Source organism: Strix aluco, chromosome 4, assembly GCF_031877795.1.
Source record: "Strix aluco isolate bStrAlu1 chromosome 4, bStrAlu1.hap1, whole genome shotgun sequence".
In the NCBI taxonomy this organism is placed as follows: Eukaryota; Metazoa; Chordata; class Aves; order Strigiformes; family Strigidae; genus Strix; species Strix aluco.
The window spans coordinates 96,280,234-96,300,445 of NC_133934.1; the positions used below are offsets into that span (position 1 = coordinate 96,280,234).

The 20,212-nt window shown below is 39.6% G+C and overlaps 1 protein-coding gene across 1 annotated transcript in view; it reads left to right on the forward strand.

Annotated features, from left to right (window-relative positions):
* Positions 1–2,234: 2,234 nt before the first annotated feature.
* The window catches only part of AVEN (apoptosis and caspase activation inhibitor), a 103,695-nt gene continuing 85,717 nt past the window's right edge, over positions 2,235–20,212 (forward strand). Inside the window, exon 1 of the mRNA XM_074824481.1 lies at positions 2,235–2,546. Coding sequence (XP_074680582.1) covers positions 2,295–2,546 — 252 coding nt within the window. The 5' untranslated portion in view covers positions 2,235–2,294. The remainder of the gene's footprint in view (positions 2,547–20,212) is intronic.

Here is a 20,212-nt window from a genome sequence, read left to right on the forward strand (position 1 = left end):
ATAAAAATTGTGAGTAGCTAAGCTGCTAGTATGCAAAGATACCTTCTTGGCGTGCTGACCATTCTCATCATCTCTGCATAGTCTATCATCTTTTGTCTCATAGGTCTGTGCTAACAATTTGTGATGTTTCCTTTTGTTCTCTATTTGTGTATCACTTAAGGCAATAGTGCCTGTGAGTGGGACTTTTATGTGCTATGGTAACATAATTTATGTTAATTGTCTAACATAAGAAATGATAATAATAGGGAGATCAAAATTAAATTACAAAATCAAAACGCACATGTATAGTATCATGACTTTGCTATCTGTCTCATAATTATTGATGCATGAACTTCACGCTTGTGAGTTGTAATGGTATTAGCTATTTGTTGCCAAATATTAATGATATTTTTTTCAATCTAGCTGTAAGTATTAATTAATGTGAGTTGTTAAATTTGTACATATAGTCAGCTTACAGTTATCTGCAGGCAGATTGTTCGTGTCACAGCTTAATTGCACCACAGATGCAGGCACAGCTTGGGTTTGCCAGGTTTTATTAGCTCTAGCTCAGCACTGGGTCTGCCAGACCTGTGCTGACTGCACAAGGAATCATTTAGATGTCTTTGCAACGTGCTTGCCAATGCTGCTCCCTGTTACTTGATTTATTTGCTTGTGTTGCACTGGAGTCATACTAAGTTAGTTTACTGATTTGCTGCACACTATGCCTCAGAGCTAAGCAGCCCTTACCACAGGTAGTAGTGCAGACACTGCAGCCCATGATTTCACAGTACAGGAATTTCGGTCACAATTTGCTGTAAGGACTACTGGGTTTATAAACCCTTCAAAACTGGATTGATGTTTTAATGTGTGTTGCCAAGTGACAGCCTGCGGCTCAAGAACAATTGGGCAAGCCTGCTGTTAGGGAACTGCTGAACCTTCCTGAGGACAGTATGGGTGGCCACCTAGTTCAGGCAGAGCAGGACAAACCAGCCTAGCTCTACAGCACAAAGCTGTTCCCATGTCTCTGCTCTGTGTCCTCAGAGCAAGACGCTCCTCAAGAGGTTGCAGAGTCACCTCATGTGCTTCACGTAGCACAGGCTTGTGTGCAACATCCTGTCAGCTGGGGCTTGGTTGCTTTTCCCCTCATTGATACAGAAATCTAACTTTGGGTCCTGCAGTTGGATCACAACCCTGTGCAACACTACAGGTTTGGTGAAGAGTGACTGGAAAGCTGCTTGGCAGAAAAGGACCTGGGGTGTTGGTCAACAGCCAGCTAGCTGAATATGAGCCAGCAGTGTGCCCAGGTGGCCAAGAAGGCCAATAGCATCCTGGCTTGTATCAGAAATAGTGTGGCCAGCAGCACTAGGGAAGTGATTGTCCCCCTGCACTCAGCACCAGTGAGGCCGCACCTCGAATACTGTGCTCAGTTTTGGGTCTCTCAGTACAAGAAAGACACTGAGGTGCTGGAGTGTGTCCAGAGAAGGGCAACGAAGCTGGTGAAGGGTCTGGAGCACAAGTCTTATGAGAAGTGTCTGAGGGAACTGGGGTTGTTTCACCTGGAGAAAAGGAGGCTGAGGGGAGATCTTATAGCTGTCTACAACTACCTGAAAGGAGGTTGTGGTGAGGTGGGTGTCAGTCTCTTCTCCCAGGCAACAAGCAATAGGATGAGAGGAAATGGCCTCAAGTTGCCCCAGGGGAGGTTTAGATTGGATATTAAGAAAAATTTCTTCACTGAAAGAGTTGTCAAGCATTGGAACAGGCTGCCCAGGGACGTGGTTGAGTCACCACCCCCGGAGGCATTTAAGAGACATGTAGTTGTGGTGCTTAGGGACATGGTTTAGTGATGGACTTGGCAGTGTTAATGATTGGACTCAATGATCTTAAAGGTATTTTCTAACCTAAACGATTCTACAATCCTATGATTTGCATGGCTTTAGCTGAGAGTGCCGTTTTCTAAACATTAAATGCATTTTTGTTTGTTTGAAATACACGTGGGAAACTCGTTGTTTTTCACTCCCTGCTCATTTTGGTTTGCAGAGGGCACACGGCCCAGCGCCCCCGAGGCGCCTGCCAGGGGCTCGCCCCAGGATGGAGCTGGGCAGCCGGCGGGTCCCCGCCGCCGGGGAGGCCGGGCCCGCTGCCCGGCCGCGCGGGAGCCGCCGGCACGGCAGGCAGGGGGAGCTGCCGAGGGCGCGGGCGCCGCCATCTCCCTCTCTCGCCCTCCGCCGGCGGCCTCTTTCCGGGAGTAGGCGGGGACCGGCGCGGCACGGGCCGGCCCGGCCACAGGCGGCGCGGGAGAGGGGCGCAACCCGGCCATGCAGCCCGAGCAGGGCGGCTCCCGGCCCCGCAGGGAAGGCGGCCGGCACGGCCGGCGGCGGCCTGGCGGCGCGGAGAAGGCGGCCGAGGCAGCGACTGAAGGAAGCGGCGGGGACGGCCACGGGCGCGGAGGAGGCGGAGGCCGGGGAAGAGGCGGCGCCCACGGGCACCGAGGAGGCAGAGGCCGGGGCAGGCGAGAGCCGCGCGGTCGCGGGGCAGCGCCGCTGCCCGCCGCACACCCCCACCGGCGGGTAAGCGGGAGGAGAGCCCGCCCTCCGCGGGCGCGGGGGGAGGCGGGGCTGAGCGCGGCGCGGGCCCGGGGCGGCCGGTGGGGCGGTGGCACGACCCTTCCCTCTCCGCCCCGCTCCTCCCCTTCCCGAGGTGGAGCCGGGCGGGCAGCTGCGTCCCGCGGCCTCCCCCGGGGAGGCTGGGGCGGTGGCTGGGTGCCCGCCCGCCTCCCCTCACCTCCCTGGTCAGCTCGGCGCCTGCGCTGAAAAATACAAGTCCCGTTTGAAAAATGTGCCTGAAAGATACATCTCTGTTTGTAAAGAGAAATGAAGAATTGCTGAATATTTTTGGCACCGTTGATTAGAAGTTGAAACGAGGCTCTGTCTTGTCTAGCCTGTGGTACTTGCAACGAAGACATGGTAACATAGCTCTTCTTACAGAACTGGTGTCTGTGGTTCACTGGAACACATCGCATTTGTCGTTAATGCAAATTGATGGTTGTGCTCTGACCAATTATAAAGTCTTTTAGCAGCTTAAAAGCACAGACATGCTTAAGTGTAGCACAACTACACCTTCAACTTCCTGTGGAGATGTTAAAATGCTTTCTACAACCCACCATGGTATGAGATCCACACTGTGCCTTTAAAACCAGTTTCCCTTTGTAAATGCTTTGACAGTACTACATTCGGATTGTCTTGCTTCTGTTAGCATTGTTGCAACATAGAAATCATGGTTGTCCCTGGATTGGCAAAAAGATTACAATGACGACCTAATACTGATTGGTGTTGGCAGCACTGGGAGTCCTAATGTAGATGGACCAGCTGCTGCCCCATTTTCAGCATCACATTGATTAGATTCACTTTGACTTTTATGATGCCGTGGCTTCAGTTGGACCCCTGTATTAGAACTCCCATGGTTGCTGGTGGATTTAAAAACCGTAAAATGTTCATCCCTCTTGTCATTGTATTTAGATGCATTTTAGCACTTGTTTTTTTAAAGATAAAAGATGCAGCTGGATTGGTACTGTTACCTAAAGTGCTGATTGGTAATTTCACATGTAAGTGATATAAGTTGCTGAGTTCATACTGATGTGTGTGTACAGGTTTGGATTCTGGATGTGAAACAGCAGTGCTCCCTCATAAGCCACGGAGGCGTAGGGAGGGAAATTCAGCACCTGTATTAGTTCAGGAAACTTCTATCCCCGATTGATTTTTTCTTTTTTTCTAAGTCATTCAGCCATTTCTTACTAAGTTGAAATACGTTCATATCTGTGTTCGCTCTGGTACTGTTCACCCAGCAGGACCCACTTCATAATTTAAAAGGTGCACTCAGAAAAGGAATCATGTTACATGTATGCATTTTTGTCTGGATTGTTTGAAGTATTTCAGGAAGCAGTTAAAAAGTTTTCTTTTGGGACAGCTTACACTATGTTTTGCCTGATCACTGTGTTACTGACTTTGATATGCTCTTCATCTTAGCCTAGCTCAGTGACTTAATTTATTTTTGGCTAAGGCTAATGTAGGTTAGATCTTTAAAAATGAAGCAATAGCTAAGATTTTCCCAGAACTCTACTAAAGAGTGTTTAAGCGTAACACTCTTCCTGCCCTGGAGGCTTTTGATATTAAGTACTGTATGGTCTCTTAGCACACCTGTCACAAATCTTGTGTTTAGCAGCCAGTTGGACAGGACTGGCTTCCAGCAATCCAGCCATAGCATCAACAGCTGTGCCAGCCTGCAGCTGCTCAAGTCTAGTGTTACCTCTGAGCCAATCTCATAATTTACCACTTCTGAAAGAGGGAGGACATCCTCGTTCCTCTTCTTTCTTCCACCTGTGTGGTCAGACAAGTTCCCTTGTACTGTCTTTGATGTGTGTTAGACCATGTTTTCTGAACAGATTCAGCTCTTACCTGGCAGGTTAGTACCCCCTTTCATTCTCAGTTCCTTAGTGCTTTCTCTGTTCAGAGAAGTGACTTGTTCTACACAAATGTACCAGCTCAGTGAGAGGTGCTCGACCCAGAGTAAGCAGTTTGTGTGAGAGGATACCCCGCTGTCTTCCAGTAACTCTTCCAGTAATGGGGGTCCGATCTTATCGGTGGCAATGTGTAAATTGCAAACCTGGAGAGCTAGGTAATAATACGGGGAATGTGGGTGGTCTTATCACATTGCTTTCCTTACTGCGTGCTGAGAAGCTGGAGTCTTCTCTGAAAATCTCCTTTCTTTTTTTCAAATGGGCCTTGAATTTCCCCAGAGAAGGGAATTTAAGAACGCTGTAATTTTGTAATATATGGGATTTCCAGGGGCAATTCTAGCCCATTTGCTTTCTAGGGTAAAAATTGTGGAGGATTACACTCTGCATTTCCACAATGCTGCTGTCAACTTGGCATTTTGGAGGAATTTTCGTACTGGATTGGGAACATTCTAGCATTATATAATCAGGATTTAGATAACCTGGTATTATTTCATGAAAATAATTTTAAGTCTAGGTTCTTCTGTAGTTTTAAAGCTATGCTAAACTTATGATTTTATTTGTTTATACCTCATTTGTTTATAAATCTATTGCTGCTAAGCTTGATATTTAAGTACTTTATTGCTGGAGCTTTAGTTGTTGCCCGAGAAATTTCTTCTTTATTGTGTCTTCAATTATGAAAAGCTTTATAACAAAACCTACATCAAATTGTATTAAAGTAACTGGATTTGGATTTGGTGAGCCTGCTATGGACACAGCAGTAAAATGTAAGTAAAATTATAGGTGAATGGATTCATTAAAGTGTAATAAGAGTGTTAATAAAACCAAACTTCATTAAAACCTCTTGGAAATGCTTAACAATTTTTACAGTGAAGTAGAAATTGGCATTAAATTGCATACTATTTTGGCAGCAATATTTCTTAGTCAGTTGCATTCATTTAAAACCACTATTCATCTTCAAATTTTGTGTTTTGTGTGTTTTAATTTAATGGTTCCTAAGCTTCAGTTTGAAGCTACAGGAGGACAATATTTCTTACCTATACAACCCAGAGAAGAAAGTGTAGTGGTGGCATGTTTTGTTCTCAGTTTTTTGTGAACTAGTGAAGGCTGGACACTGCTTTACATGTTTTACAGTACTGTAAGTGTACTGTAATTCTTTGGTTTTAGTTTTCTAAAAAACCAATTCTTTGGTTTTTTAGGGGTTTTTTTAGGGTTTTTTTTGTGATCAGTTGTGCTACTGGCAAAGCTTGTCAAGACCCAGTACTTGCTGAGTCAGTTCTCCCCTCCTCTGCTGGGTGCTAATGTAGAAGGAGATCAGGGTGCTATTTGTTTATAAATAATTGATATACCATGCATGGTAGATCCAGCAGTGGATCAGTCTTAAAGATGAAAGCTTTCATGATTTCTGTGGGCTCTTGAGGAGATAGCTCTCTGAGGTCCCCAGCTCCACTCTTGAGATGCTGCCTCCCTCAAACAAGATGCTGCCTCCCTCAAACATGGAATTGGTTTAGAAATTCTGAGGAAAAGTGTTCTTATTCCTTGTGAAGAGGACAAAGGGTCTTGCACTTGTTAGGTCTTTTTGTAACGAGTGTGTGGGTCTGGAGCACATGTCATATGAGGAACGGCTGAGGGAACTGGGGGTGTTTAGTTTGGAGAAGAGGAGGCTGAGGGGAGACCTCATTGCCCTCTACAACTACCTGAAAGGAGGTTGCAGAGAGCTGGGCATGAGCCTCTTTAACCAAGTAATAAGTGATAGGACAAGAGGGAATGGCCTCAAGTTGTGCCAGGGAAGGTTTAGACTGGATATTAGGAAGCATTTCTTTACAGAACAGGTTGTTAGGCGTTGGAATGGGCTGCCCAGGGAGGTGGTGGAGTCCCCATCCCTGGAGGTGTTTGAGTCGGGTCGACATAGCGCTGAGGGATATGGTGTAGTTTGGAACTGTTAATGTTAGGTTAAGGGTTGGACTGGATGACCAGCTGGTTTACCAAATGACAGATTTCTTTGTAGATCTGTCACCTTGAATAATTTTCCATTGTTTCTGTCTGCTTTAGTTCATCTATTCTATCTTGGATAAATAGAACACATTTGCAGTTATTAATTTTTAGTAAAATAATGTGGAATTATAATGCTTAAAGTAAAAGGTCCGATTGACACTGGCCCAATATCATCTTTCACTTCTAACTCCTCTAACTTGCTTGGAATTCATATTTTATATGCTGACAGAATTTTTAAATTGCTCTCTCTGTGAAATATAATCTATTAAACAACTTTCTGAAATTGTGGACATGATACTGGGTTTTATTCTGATGGTCCTTGACCACATCCTTTGTGGGTGGTTTAAGGAAACTTTCTTTTGTCCTTTACATTTATTACATTTGCAATTTACAAAGTATTTTCTTAACTTTCTTTTCCGTGATATGCTCAGTGTGCATGTGATGCATGCTGTTCCTTCAGTGCAGTTGGAATTGGCAGGTCTGTTTCAATGTCCCTTTTCTGGCTTTGGGCATTGGCTGCAGTAAACATTTTATTGTTAAAGAATGGAGGTTAACAGACTGATTTTAGTGCAGTCTTTCTTACTTATGGTTGGTTTCAAGGTGACATCACATTTTTATTATATTCTCATTGTTGTGGCACATGCACATGTAGAACTGATCTAAGAGAACATCTAACACTGTTAGCATCAGATAACTTTTTCCTAATTAGTATGAGCTAAATCTTTACAGTCTAAGCAACTGAAAAAAGCAATCTGTTCACAGGCACAGCAACAAAAGCTTGGATTTTTCAAATACAGATACATTTGATTTCCTTTAGAACACTGTAACAGAGCTTGTGCAGATAGGAGAAGAATGGATTTCTGGATCTTGAACACAATAAATCTTTTGAGGTTTTATATTAATGTTCTCAAAAGCAAGTAGGAAGAAACTTATTTATATTAATGTACACCAATTTGTGAGCTGTACTTAATTACTAATGAGGTGAGAAGAGCTTCCCTCAGGAGTTTCTTCACTGTGATATGTGAAGAGGCACTAACTGATTGTGAATGAAGGGGGGATAGTATTATTCTGAGTGTACTGATTTAGATTAAGCCTCTTAAAAAGTGTGTGAACAAGTGGTTGGAAACTTCTTCAGGGTTGGTTCAGTGTCAAACTGGTGTTTGTTAAATGGGATTCTGCAAGGCTTCATTCTGTATCTGTTCATGTTCAGTGTTTCTATTAATAATTCTGATTAAGGAGTAAAATATACAGCGTTAAAATTTGCAAACAGTGCTAAACTGGAAGGTTGGGCAGGAGGGTGGAGCACGGAACACAGTCTCAACAAATGGGAGAAACAGCCTGCAGTAAGGTGTAATTCAAGATCAAATACAACTAGATTTCTGTGAGAAAAATCTGCAGAGGTGTGTGACTGGTTAAGCTGCAATTTTATAGAAGGGAACTGGTAGCTTAATGGATGAGAAAGTATCAATTAGCAATGCAATCACACTGAAGAACTGCAAGATTTGCACCAGCTGGGGAAAGTTCAAAGGGGAGGAATGAAGAAAGGTGTGAAGTCTAGAAGATATGAACCTAGCAGGAAAGGTTGAAGGACCTGGTGTTCTCTTTTTTTTTTTTTTTTTTTTTTTTTTTGTCTGGCAAAGAGGATGCTTTGGGGAAGCCTGGATAGCAGTGTTCCGTTAAGTAGAAAGGTTTCTGCAAACAGATCCAATTTAGATAGGACAAGAAGAAAAGCATTATTAACAAGGAGGAGATTTAATTTGGGCATTGAGAATAAAAATTGTGACTGAAAGGGTAGATAGTGTAATGCAATGTGTAGGAAGTGTATGGAGATCAGTACAGAAGAATATTGTCAAAGGTTTTAAGAGTATGGCAAAGGTTACTGAGCCTACTCAGTAGAGCTTCTGTGTAACTACTTGTCACAGCCCTGTTTTTTTTTTCTTTTATTTTTTCAAGGCTGTCCTTGCAGCGGAAAAAGATAAGCACTTTTTATCCAGCCGAAGATAATTTATTCTTTTCAGTTTCTAGACAATAGAGAAACCTGCTTTTCACAGCGCTGGGGACTGCAGTGTTTTGTAATAATGCCCAGTAGTTTAGCGTGGAATGGTTTAGTGATATTTATTGTTTTTCCTTCATCGTATTTCACCAACTTCCCTGCTGATTTAACTTGAGACACTTGTACTGAAAGCATTCCATTACACAGGTGAACATGCAGCATCATTGCTGCATAACATCTTCATGTCTGACACTTTTTTTGTAACTTCCTTGGAAAGAGTGTGGTTTTTTTTATAGTTTGGATGGCTGTGTATTTCCATCCTCACCTACTTAAATGCTTTTGTTCCTCTTTTTCCCCTCAAGTCTCTGTGGTAGTAATTTGGTAACTTTCAAACAGGTTGTCCTGAAAATTTACTAGCTTAAACAAATAACTTTATCAGCTCCATATTTTGTTAATCGTATGAAACACAACTTTCAGTCATTACCTTATCTAGATGTAATTATCCCATAAAATGGAGTGGATTTTATTTAGAACAAATGTAAAATGGTAATACCTTGAATATTGGAGAAGCTCTCCCAAAAACTTCCTGTCATATTTTATATATATTTATAAATATATTTATATAATATAAAATATAATTTAAAATATTTATAAATCTATTATATAGAAATACATTTTTGTATATATATTTTAGAATTTAGGGAAGAACTGAAACTACAGAGTTAAGAATCATCTATCCATCCATCTTAAAATACGTTTTGGTGATGAGACAATGGACTAGTCTGTGGTGCAGGCAGCCCACCTCTTAGTGCTGGTTGCCTGCTAAGATGCCATGCAGCCCAGCCGTGTCCTCGGGCAGGGCAAGTGCCACAGTTAAATGATGGAGAGTAAGGATGTGGGCACATCATGGCGTGGGAATGTTTTTTTCTTATCTCGGGGTGATGTTTTCTGAATGCACAGTGGAACATATGAAAATCACACATACATATGACCTATTAGGAGTTGCTACTGGGTGTTTGTTCCAAACACAACTCTGAAGGAAAGCTATTTATAGGAAGGGGACACTTAGTAATTCTGAGCTAAAAATCTTCTTGTGCTAGAGGGATGAGTAGTTGGTCCAAGAGAGCATCATACAGGGTTTTGTGTGGGTACATCAAGTGAGAGATAGCAGGTATTTATGCTGAAGAATAAACAAATTTGTAGAAGTGATGAAATCTGAATAAAATATTATTCCATACAGTACTGCTTCAGTTTTCCTCATAAAAGTAACTGGGTAGTTTCAGGAGCCCTGTTATGGGTTTCCAGCCAGTCTAATGGTGCTGCACAACCTTTTGTAGCTATCAGAAGGCTTCACTGTATTTTAAAGAAACAAAAAATTGCTGATTATTGATTCGGTAGTGATTTAGAGCCTTATAACAAGTACAGAGGAATATTTCTTACAGGTTTTTATAATCAAAGGATTTCAAGCCTGAGTGATTCAGTGTTCTGTGGTAAGGCATAGAGGGGGTCCATTTCCCACTGTTTTCTTTCATGTATGCAATTCCTCTGTATTTTTATGTGCATGTGGTTTTTCTTTTTTTTTTTTTTTTTTTAAATAAGACTTTAACTTTTCTGCAGGTAGACTTAATAATACATCCTGCTGGTAAAACCCGTAAATCTGCTGAAGTGTGAGAACCTTGCCTCAAGGTCCTGTTTCTATTCCTGCTTCACTTTTCCCAGAGGATAACCGTACAGTTACAGACTGTACAGACTCTCTCTTTAACCCTGGAATAGTCTTGTAGAGAACAGAGTGATGATTCTGGGGCACAGCTCTTCCTAGGCTACTGCTCTGTCACTGGCATGTTATAAGGCGCCTGACAAACCAAGAATTTGGTTTTTGGTGGTGGATTGGTTTTTTTCCTTTCTGTGTTCTGTTTCAGGCTGTATTACTCAGGTTATGCTGCTTTGCTGTCTTCACTGGCTTATTATGTTCCTGTTAATTTCTAACAGTAGGTGACATGCCCATGGAAGCAAGAGAAGCTCAAATGATCCCATACTCCTTATTTCTTTTCCTTCCACTTCACCCTAATTGTTAGCAAGGGTGTTAAGAGATTATTGTCTCAGAGTAAAATTTATTAGTAAAGTTCAAAAATGAATTGTGCTAACAAGAAAAGTTAGTTCCTTCAGTATTTTTGTCATGGCTCTCTGTACTTAGTTTGAATTACTGTCAAGAATTTTTTTTGGTGCAGATTTGCCTTGTGGGGTACACTCAAATGTAATACTGGTGGACTCAAAGTGGTTTCGCTCCTGGTGGAACCACAGTTAAAGTTATCCACCAGTTGTCTAGACAGTTGAACACTGTCTATAGCTCACTGTTGCAAAATGGATGCAAAGTTCTCCTGCAGTTAGTGTTCTCTATGCACCTAGGGTTGGCAACAGTGCAGACTGTTGCAGGTAAAGATGTGATGTGCACATAAAATCCTGGGATCATAGCGCATCCCAACAAGTACAGTTCAGTCCTCCTTTACCTTGTTGGTAATTTGCATGTGTTTGTACTTTCAGCAAGTTCTGAATGATTTTTAGAACTTCTTCACAGTAGTGTTAACTGCAGGATCAGAGCATCATTGTGCAGTACTTCTTACTTTTTAGAATTATACTCTAGACCAATGACAAAATAAAATGACATTTTAACATTTTGTTTTTGTAAGTATGGCATTAGGGTGTTGAGGACCTTGGACAGTGATTCTTCACTGCCTTAGCTCGTGTTGCATGTTGGGTTTAGGGAAGCACATTCTTTAAGGCTATTTGGAAAAATATGTTTCAGAGGTTTCCCTCTCCCCCCCAGAAAAAGTTGGAGATGAATGAGGAAGGGGTGTCTGAGATTTGAGTGGTGATCTCTAACATGTCTGCAGTAAGTTGAATTCAGGTTTGCTATACAAATCTGGGGGTTTTGAGTGAATGCAAAGACAGGTATTTGAAAATATCCATGGTACTATACCACCCTGGTGTAGTTATAAAACAGTTTCATAAAGATGATTTAAAAACGAAACAACATTACTGCTTCTTGAGCCTCTCGAGAGACTGATAGTCACAGAATAAACATGGAGATACAATGCACAGTGGAGTTTTTCATGAGCACTTGATAGGTTTACATCTGTTTGTATAGAATTATTTAAGCCTTGTTTGATGATAGGCGTTTTACAGATTCTTTTCTTTACCTGTTTACCTGTTCTTTTCTTCAGCTGTAAATAGATTTAAACATAAGAACTTGTCAGGATCTAGACTTTTCCTTCTGTTATTTCAGGTTGGTTTTCTACAACTGCAAAAGTGCTTTTCAGGGAGGAAACTTTGGCTACACTCTTTATCTACACTTACATATTGTAGAGGACTATAGTTCACACCAGGTCATAGTCACATGACTAATCTGTTTGAATTACCCATAAAACACTTTAAAAATCAAGGGGAGAGAAATATTTTTTTGCTATTGATGTTAGCAAGGCAGCTTCTAGAACCATACTTTGTAAGTGTTGGAGCAGTAACAGTTTTATGTAAAATCTTCAAGAACAAGTCTCTTTCTTGTGTGCTTCATGAGATGTTTTTCCCTTTAACTGGAACATCATTCCTGTTATGCAAAACATAGATTTCAGAATAGGATGTCTCTCTTGACTAATTCTTTCTTTAGCTAACTCAAAGTGATGAGTTCCAGTATCCAACATTTATGAAGCAGTCTTAGGATTTCATCCCCCTCAAAAATTCTCATCCTGTACGATAAAGGCTAAAAGCTTTTTTCTTCTTGCTACCTGTTCTCTCAGCTGCCCTTTCTGCTAATTAAGCTTCTCTTTAGCTTTGGTAGATCTCTTTAAAGGTCACCAAGAGAGCAAACTAGTGAAGAGGATTACTCTTTGCAGGGATATTTTTTCTCTTTTCATGAAAGAACCTCTCTCGAGGCTCTTCCTTCCTTAGTCTAAAGGGGGAAAAAAAAAAAAAAGCAAGCATTAGCTTTTTCCTTTTTCCCTTAAATTGAGAAAATGGTTTGTAATAGGAACTTGAACTTGTACTGGAAGAGCTATGATGTCTAAGTGAGTTATAAGGAAGTAAACTGTTAATGATAGGCAATGCTTAAAAATCACTGGAGGCTCACTAAAAATTCACTGATAGGTAAATATGCCAATATGAGAAGACTACTATGAGAAACATGCAAACATGACCTAGTCCCCATTAATACTTTTGAAGAAATAATTTTTAATTTACTCTGTCATGTGTCACTGTAATGCTGAAATAGATTTAACATTTGGCAATGCTATTTAATCTTATGAATACTGGTGAGAAAGCATAAAGTGCAATGCACAAAATTATTTAATATCAAGATTTTTTTTTTTTGTCTTTGCGTTTCATTTGGTGTAGTCTGGAAAAAAACAAAGCATAAAAGCAAAAGAATTTGCAAATACCTATGCTGACTTGTCTAAGCTGGCTGCCAAGAATTGCAATTAAGTGACTTTTACAAATGCTTGTTTTCTGTTGAATAATTGGAAGGGGAAAAAAATTTTATCTAAATTATGTGAAACCCTGAAGGAGGAAGTGTAATGAAAAGTCGTTTAATTATTTTCAGTGAGACAGCAAAGCGGATTGATGTACTTATCAATAATAATTGTTTTTTTTCTTGTCTTATTGTATCCTTTGTTAGCCATTGAAAATGCTATTTATGATGCAGAAAAAAATGTCTCTTAATGAAGGAATGTATTCTTTTCAGCTGTTTCTCAAAATATATTGCAAAATCATCCTTGTGTCTGCCATTTTACATTAGAAACAGCTTGTGCATAAGGTTACAGAGCCATTAGCACTGATGCTTTCAGAGAGTGCACGATGAAGAGTTTTCAATCTGCAGTGGGTAATGAAGCAAAGGATCTGTAGAATGTGGAGAAAAGGAGCCAGTTCAAACTGCGGTCTATTTTCTTCCCAGTTTCAAATACAAGGTGCAGTCAAGTTTTTTTTCACTTCCCAGATAAGTGACCTGCCATCGGACCTTAAATACTTTTTGAACTGAATTTCCCTCAATTCCTTTTTTTCAGTCCCTTTGTACTTTATGTAAAAACATGATATTGTCATAAAGATAGAGCAGGCACGAAAGAAAGAGTGATGTGAAGTCTTACGGATTTTTTGTCTCTTTTTTCCTTGCATATGTGGTGTTTTGGCATCTGCATGGAGCATAGGCCACCAGCTTTTCAGGTTCTCTTGCCAGGAGTGTCCAGTTGCTGTACAAAGTAGAATAGGTCTGGCTGAGAAAACAGGCTGGATCACCCATTTCAGGGTATGTAGAGTCACTGTATTCTCATGGGATGTGGGAGATGCAACTTGAAATGCATTTGTGTAGAGAAGGGAATCGAATTTATTTCCACTTTCTGGATAAAATGCTGTAGTTCTGCAGTAACTGGATAAATGTGGATTGTACTTATTTTCACTGTCTCTTTGAGATGCTTTGTTTTGGCACTCCCTTCTCTTGTGCTCCAGTCCACATCTATTCTCAGGTCATTTCAGGACAAACAGAACTATTTTTGCTGTAGAAATTTTTATGTTTCTGTCAAAAGTGTACAGTGGTGATGTAGTTTTTAAAGGTTTTTGATAATTCCTCATGTTTCTGTTGCCTGCAGTGGGCCCCTGTTTTGAGACCAAGTGCATGCCACACATTGGTGGTATAAAATTCTGCTTCTGACTTACCTGAGTCGGGATGGTGTAATGTGTCTACACCTTTTTTTATCTGTGTTATATTGATATTTTGATATGTGGACAGAATCCCCAAACACGTTCATCATTAATTCTCAAATAGTATAGCAGTTGGAGGACATAGTGCTCAGGGAGCTGTACTACTACCTGTACTGTCTTTGAGCTATACTACTAAAAGAGCTTGAAAATGGGGGGCGTGGTGTGTTGCTGCCTTTTGTTTTGGAGGAGCATCGTAGAGACACATTACCCATCATGCAGCTATATTTTGAATTACAGTGCATGGTGGATTCAACACAAGCCTGTCTCTCTTGGAGGCAAACCCACCACAAATCAGATGTTTGGCAGTAATTTGCTGCATTATGGGACAGCACACTGCTTGGTGCCTGAGGGAACTCTGGCTGATTAACTTCTCTTTTTTGCTGAGTTTGTGCTAGGAAGGGGTCTACTGACTTGCATGAAGAAAGTTGATAACGGAGGGTGTGAGTGGCTGCTTTTTTGCATCACTTGGGAATACTTGTGATAGAAATCCTGCTTGGATTATGAGGCAGGGATTGCAATCTCTAAGTTTGGAAGCGTATCATTGATGAATTACTTTTTTGCTCATTTCCCCTTTCCTTGCATCACTATGTTGACTGTGTAGTTTGCGGTCATCTATGAAAATGGAAAAGAATAAAACTGGGCTTCCTCACTGACCAGCCCATACATTTCTCACATCATTGAAAAGGCAAGGAAGAAGAAGGGTTTTGGTGTCTGTTTCTCAAGTGGGTAGTTAGTACTTTCTGTGTCTTTTCTTTCTTTAGACAGCAGAAAAACAGTAATTTTAGTATTGGTCTCAGAAGTGCTGTTTAAAACCCTGGGAGTTGAGGAAGCATCTTTTCGATGTAGCATCACTGAGGTACATGGTTATTTTGTCTAGTGTGGCTCAATTATTTTTTTTTTAATCAGTGTCATTCAATATATATATATATATCCTCCTTGCTTGTTCCTTGATATGTGGTTTTGCATTGAGCTTTATAGTTATGCATTTTGTTTGCATGTTAGGCAATCTGCTTTTTATCCTTAGTATCTTTTATATAATTTATTGTTCATTGATTTACTATATGGCTGTGTATTGGTCCTAAAAGTTATCCCTTTTTGACCCCCCTTTCTGAAAATATTGTCAAATGAGGCTGTTTGTAACTACAGTCTTACTGCTTCATTGTGCTACACCATAAATGTAATCATGCAACTGAATTTCAAAAATGCATGATGGCTGGATCTGCCAGTTTGTTGATAGAAGGGTAGTAAAGATGTGAGGTTTTTCAGTAGCATGTGAAATTATAATTAGGAAATGGCAGTGTATTAGTAATGAAAGATGAAAAACTTGGGGACTGTGCTACTGACAGTATTGCAGACATAGTGAAAGGGGAGAGGAAAGCAGAATGTTGTCCTTTCTTATGTAGTACCTTTGTAGGGTTTCAAGTTAGTAGTGTTTCCGTTTACAGCTTTAATTTTTATTATGTGAATATTTTTGTGTTTGCAATATGCTGTTATTATGTGACAGTTGATCTGAAAAAGTGACAGATGTTGGGTGTTTCAATTTAAATTCAAGATAGAATTTCCCACTGTGAACCAGACATCAATACTTGTATGCTGAATATCTAAAATGATGCATTACACATGTGACTATCTTAAAGCAGTAACTGAAAAAGGGGACTAAAACCAGTTGCAAATTTTCTAAAGTTCACGTTGAAAGTTTTCCCAGTCAACACAAATTGTCCTGGTTTTGGCTGGGACAGAGTTAATTTTCTTCCTAGAGCTGGTACAGTGCTCTGTTTGGATTCAGTGTGAGAATAATGTTGATAACACTTTAGTTTAATGCTTTAGTTTAATGCTTTAGTTGTGCTAAGTAGCAGTTACCATAAGTTAAGGATTTTTTCAGTTTCCTGTGCTCTGCCAGCGAGCAGGTGCACAAGAAGCTGAGAGGGAGCATGGCCAGGAGAGCTGACCTGAACTAGCCAAAGGGATATTCCATACCATAGAATGTCACACCCAGTATAGAAACTGGGGGGAGTTGGCCAGGAGGGGCCGATGGCTGCTCAGGGACTGGCTGGGCATCGGTCAGCGGGTGGTGAGCAATTGCATTGGGCATCAACTTGTCTTTCTTGGGTTTTATTTCTCTCTCTCTCTCTTTTTGTTATCTTTCTTTTCATTACAATTATTATTATCATTATTATATTTTATTTTAGTCATTAAACTGTTCTTATCTCAATCCACGAGTTTTACTTTTTTTCCCTGATTGTCCTCCCCATCCCACTGGGCAGGGGAGGAGTGAGCGAGCGGCTGCATGGTGCTTAGTTGCTGGCTGGGGTTAAACCATGACAATAAAATTTATAGCAAAGTATCTTTTTTTTAAATTATTATTATTTTAAAATATGTGAATTTGACAAAGAACACCTGTGTGTCCACGTGTATTATGTAGAACAGGAACAGTAATGGAGAATCTGCAAGTCTTTAATGGAAAGAGAAAACAAAATTGGCTTTAGAAAAACAAGTTTAACATCACAGGAAATTAAAGCCAAGGATATGGCTTACCAGTAGACTTAGCCAATCTAGCAGATAACTGCTGCCAGATACAAAGGAAGGACCTGCTTCCCAGATCCCATGTTTCATGGCATGCTTCCAGCCTATCTAACTGTTATTTGTGCTTGTTTGATTCTGCTGTGAAGTGATACAAGGAACTTAAGCTGGCAGAAGGTTAGCAGTAGGAAAGAGAAGAAAACTATTGATTATTTTTTTGCCAGTTTAGGTGTACAATTTCAAAGAATACTTTTCTGTTTGGTGTCTTTCAGAATTTTTTTTCTTCTTTAATGCTCTGCCAATTGAAAATATAACAGTGCGGGTGAATATCACTAGTTATTTTCATGCTTTGAAATCCATAGAAAAATAATGTCTTACTCATGTGCTTTCTTTTTTACAAAATAGATGCATTTAAAGAAACCTAAACTTTTTACTTGGCACTAAATAGTATCAAATATTTATGAATTTAGAGGTAGGAAATAGTTATCTTGTTATTCAAATGTAACACAAGTTTTGGAGAACTTTTCATGCTTAATATAGCACAGCTGAAATATTTCCAAAGGTTGTTTTTGTTTGGTGGTTTGTTTTTTTTTTTTCATTGTAGCAAAAAATTGATCTGTTGAGAAACTTTGTTGTATATTTTTCCTTGCATGAGAAATCCTGACGCTTCTTCAACATGTTGGTTTTGATCTTGGTAGAGAGTTGCTGGATTTGTGTTGGTTTTGTTCTAAAACTGTGTGCACGTAGGGGGTGTTAAATAAACATTAGACTTGTCTGTAGAACTGAGGTGTTCTCTAAACTTTACTCTTCTGAGCAAACTTTAAATTTATGAAATAATCTTTGTGGGTTAGGATCAAGACTCAAATTTTTCTCTGTTCTGCAGATGGATGCTGCTTTGAGTGAGCTTTTTACATAATTTATAATACTTTTACTTCATCATTGATATGGTTGCAGAAGTACAAAGCTTTTCAATACATATCAGTTTATACCATATTTATTGAGAGAAGCTGTCTTACTCATTGACTTAAGACTAGCAAAATAGCAATATACTTTAAAAAGTCTGTTATTGAACCGTTGAGGTGAATATATACCCTCAATAAACTGATTCCTTGATGTTACAGAACTCCTCATGTGTGTTCTTTACAAGTTACTGTTAAAGCTGTTAATACAACTGCTTTTGCAATTTTAGAAGTGCTAGAATAAAACAGCAAAATGAAACACTAAGAATCAGGTATACTATTGGAGGTTTTCAAGCCAAGAGTGGACAAAGCTCCACCCTGTTTGGTCTGATTTCAGTTGAGACCTTATTTTGCGTGGGTGGTTGGATAAGATGACCTCTTGCAATCCCATTCAGCTTGGATTATTCTATAATACTTGACATAAGAATTGAATTGATCTCTGAATACAGTCAATCTTTAATGAAGCTCAGGATACTTCTATTTAGGAATGGCAGGTTTGGTAAGAACAAATAACTTTCTGTAGAAATTTTCCTTAACCTATCCAGAATACTAAGTATAATTTGGTTTTCGAATATGACATACAGCATTCACATATGTGAATCCATATGTATGCAATGTAGAAACTACCTGACTTTGGCAAATACATCTTATACGTAGGAACAATCAGTAATCTAGCTGAAAATGCTATAATCTTTGTGGCAATATACTTACTTTGTAAGGTTTTCTTGAAACCTGTTATTTGTGTCAAGTCAGAGACTCCTATTTTATGTTTGCACTCATATTTTTGACTGAGTGTTTGTAAGAAAAACATTCAGCTTTCTTAAGTTACTGTCATTTTGAAGGTAAAAGATCTGCCAGGTTTTGTGAAGGTCCATGTGACAATTTTGTATAAATTGCTTGATGAGTTTGCATAGTTGCCAGTAACTTTCATATAATCATTTCCACTGAACTAAAGAAAAAAAATAGAGTTGATTTTCTGTTCGTGGAAATGTATTGGCTTGGCAAGTTTAGAAAATCAAGTGTCTCTATCTATAGACAGCAGCTGGACAAGCTTCCTACAGGCTCTTTGCTCACAGCATGGCTCAGCCTTGGGGAAGGGAGGCAAAGGACTACCACAGTTACTGCAGCTTGTTGATTCTCTACTGAGTTTCCTAATTAGTGCAGAATGAGTGCTGAGTTTATAATTACACTATTCTGACAACATAGCCCATCAAATATCCTTCAGTCTGGAGTTTTAATGTAAATGAGTAGAGCTAGATTTTAGCCGATGGCTTTGTAGTTTGGAAAACCCTGTATCTAATGAGCAAAGTCTTGACATACGCAGTTTCCGAAATAAATGCTTACTTGACAGGCTTTACCAAGTTCGCAGGTCTACTTCTAATGTTAGAGAATAGAGCTTTTGAGGCTTTCTTCCTGTGAACATACATTGCATGGTTATTAATTTTATTTTATCTATGCCTCAACAGTTTTCAGACTGGATCTTTAGAAGCTTCAGTAAAAACTTCAGTGGTGTGTAATAGAGAGGTTGGTTCATTTTGCCCCTGTAAACCACCCATTTGAAGGACCATGCAGCTAATTGTGTACTAGCAGGTTACAGAGGTATTTTTGAGATAGCAGTGGAAAGTGAGCATCAGAATTTATGGTTTATTTTCTAGTTCTTTGAAAGAGAAGATAGCCTGCCATTTAAATCAGTAGTTGCAAACAAAATAACCAAGCTGTTTGCCCGTGGGGCTTATTTTTTTTTCCCTGTCTCAGTGAGTCTAAGGGAGAGCTTTAGCTCCTAATAGAGGCTGTTCCAATTCAGTGAGGCATAAGATTCATACAAAATATGGCTATAGCTTGTGGAAATATTAATAATGATCTGTGAGAAAGATGAAGTACGACTTGTAGCCTCCTGGCGCTTGATCATGTTATAAATTTACTGAGTGCAAAGAATATTTTTAGAGGTGGTGTTTTTCAGTTAAATAGTAATTAGAAAACAGTCTCTTTCATTTGAAGTTTTTAATCAGTTCCAATTATTTGCATCTCAGATACAATAAGCAGGAACTTTGAAGCAAAAGAATTTGGTGGACAAGATTATTATCTTTTTCACTGTTATTGTGGTTAGACTTGTGAATATGATGTCTATTGAAAACAATTCAGTATAGATATGCTAACAGCTCAGTTTTTGGCAGGCGTTGCTGAGTATTATTACAAAATATTATTTTCTGTCTCTGAAAGAAGCTATGTTATCTTATGGTGTCACTGCATTAGGAAAATCTTATTTTTCAGGGAAATTTACAAACCTTATATTTAATTTACTTTTCTAAAATCTAGTTTAAGAGTACTAAATAAGAGTAGTTTGGGGGATTGTATTCCACTCTTACTTCATACTGACCTTTTTATATTGTTCTAACCTGCTCTTTTTTCTCTGTACAGAAATGTATTGTTATTATTCCTAGGTAGACAGAACAATGTGTTGTCATGCTTCATGGGATTTTCCCAGATAGTGGAGTATGTATATAATATACTGACAGA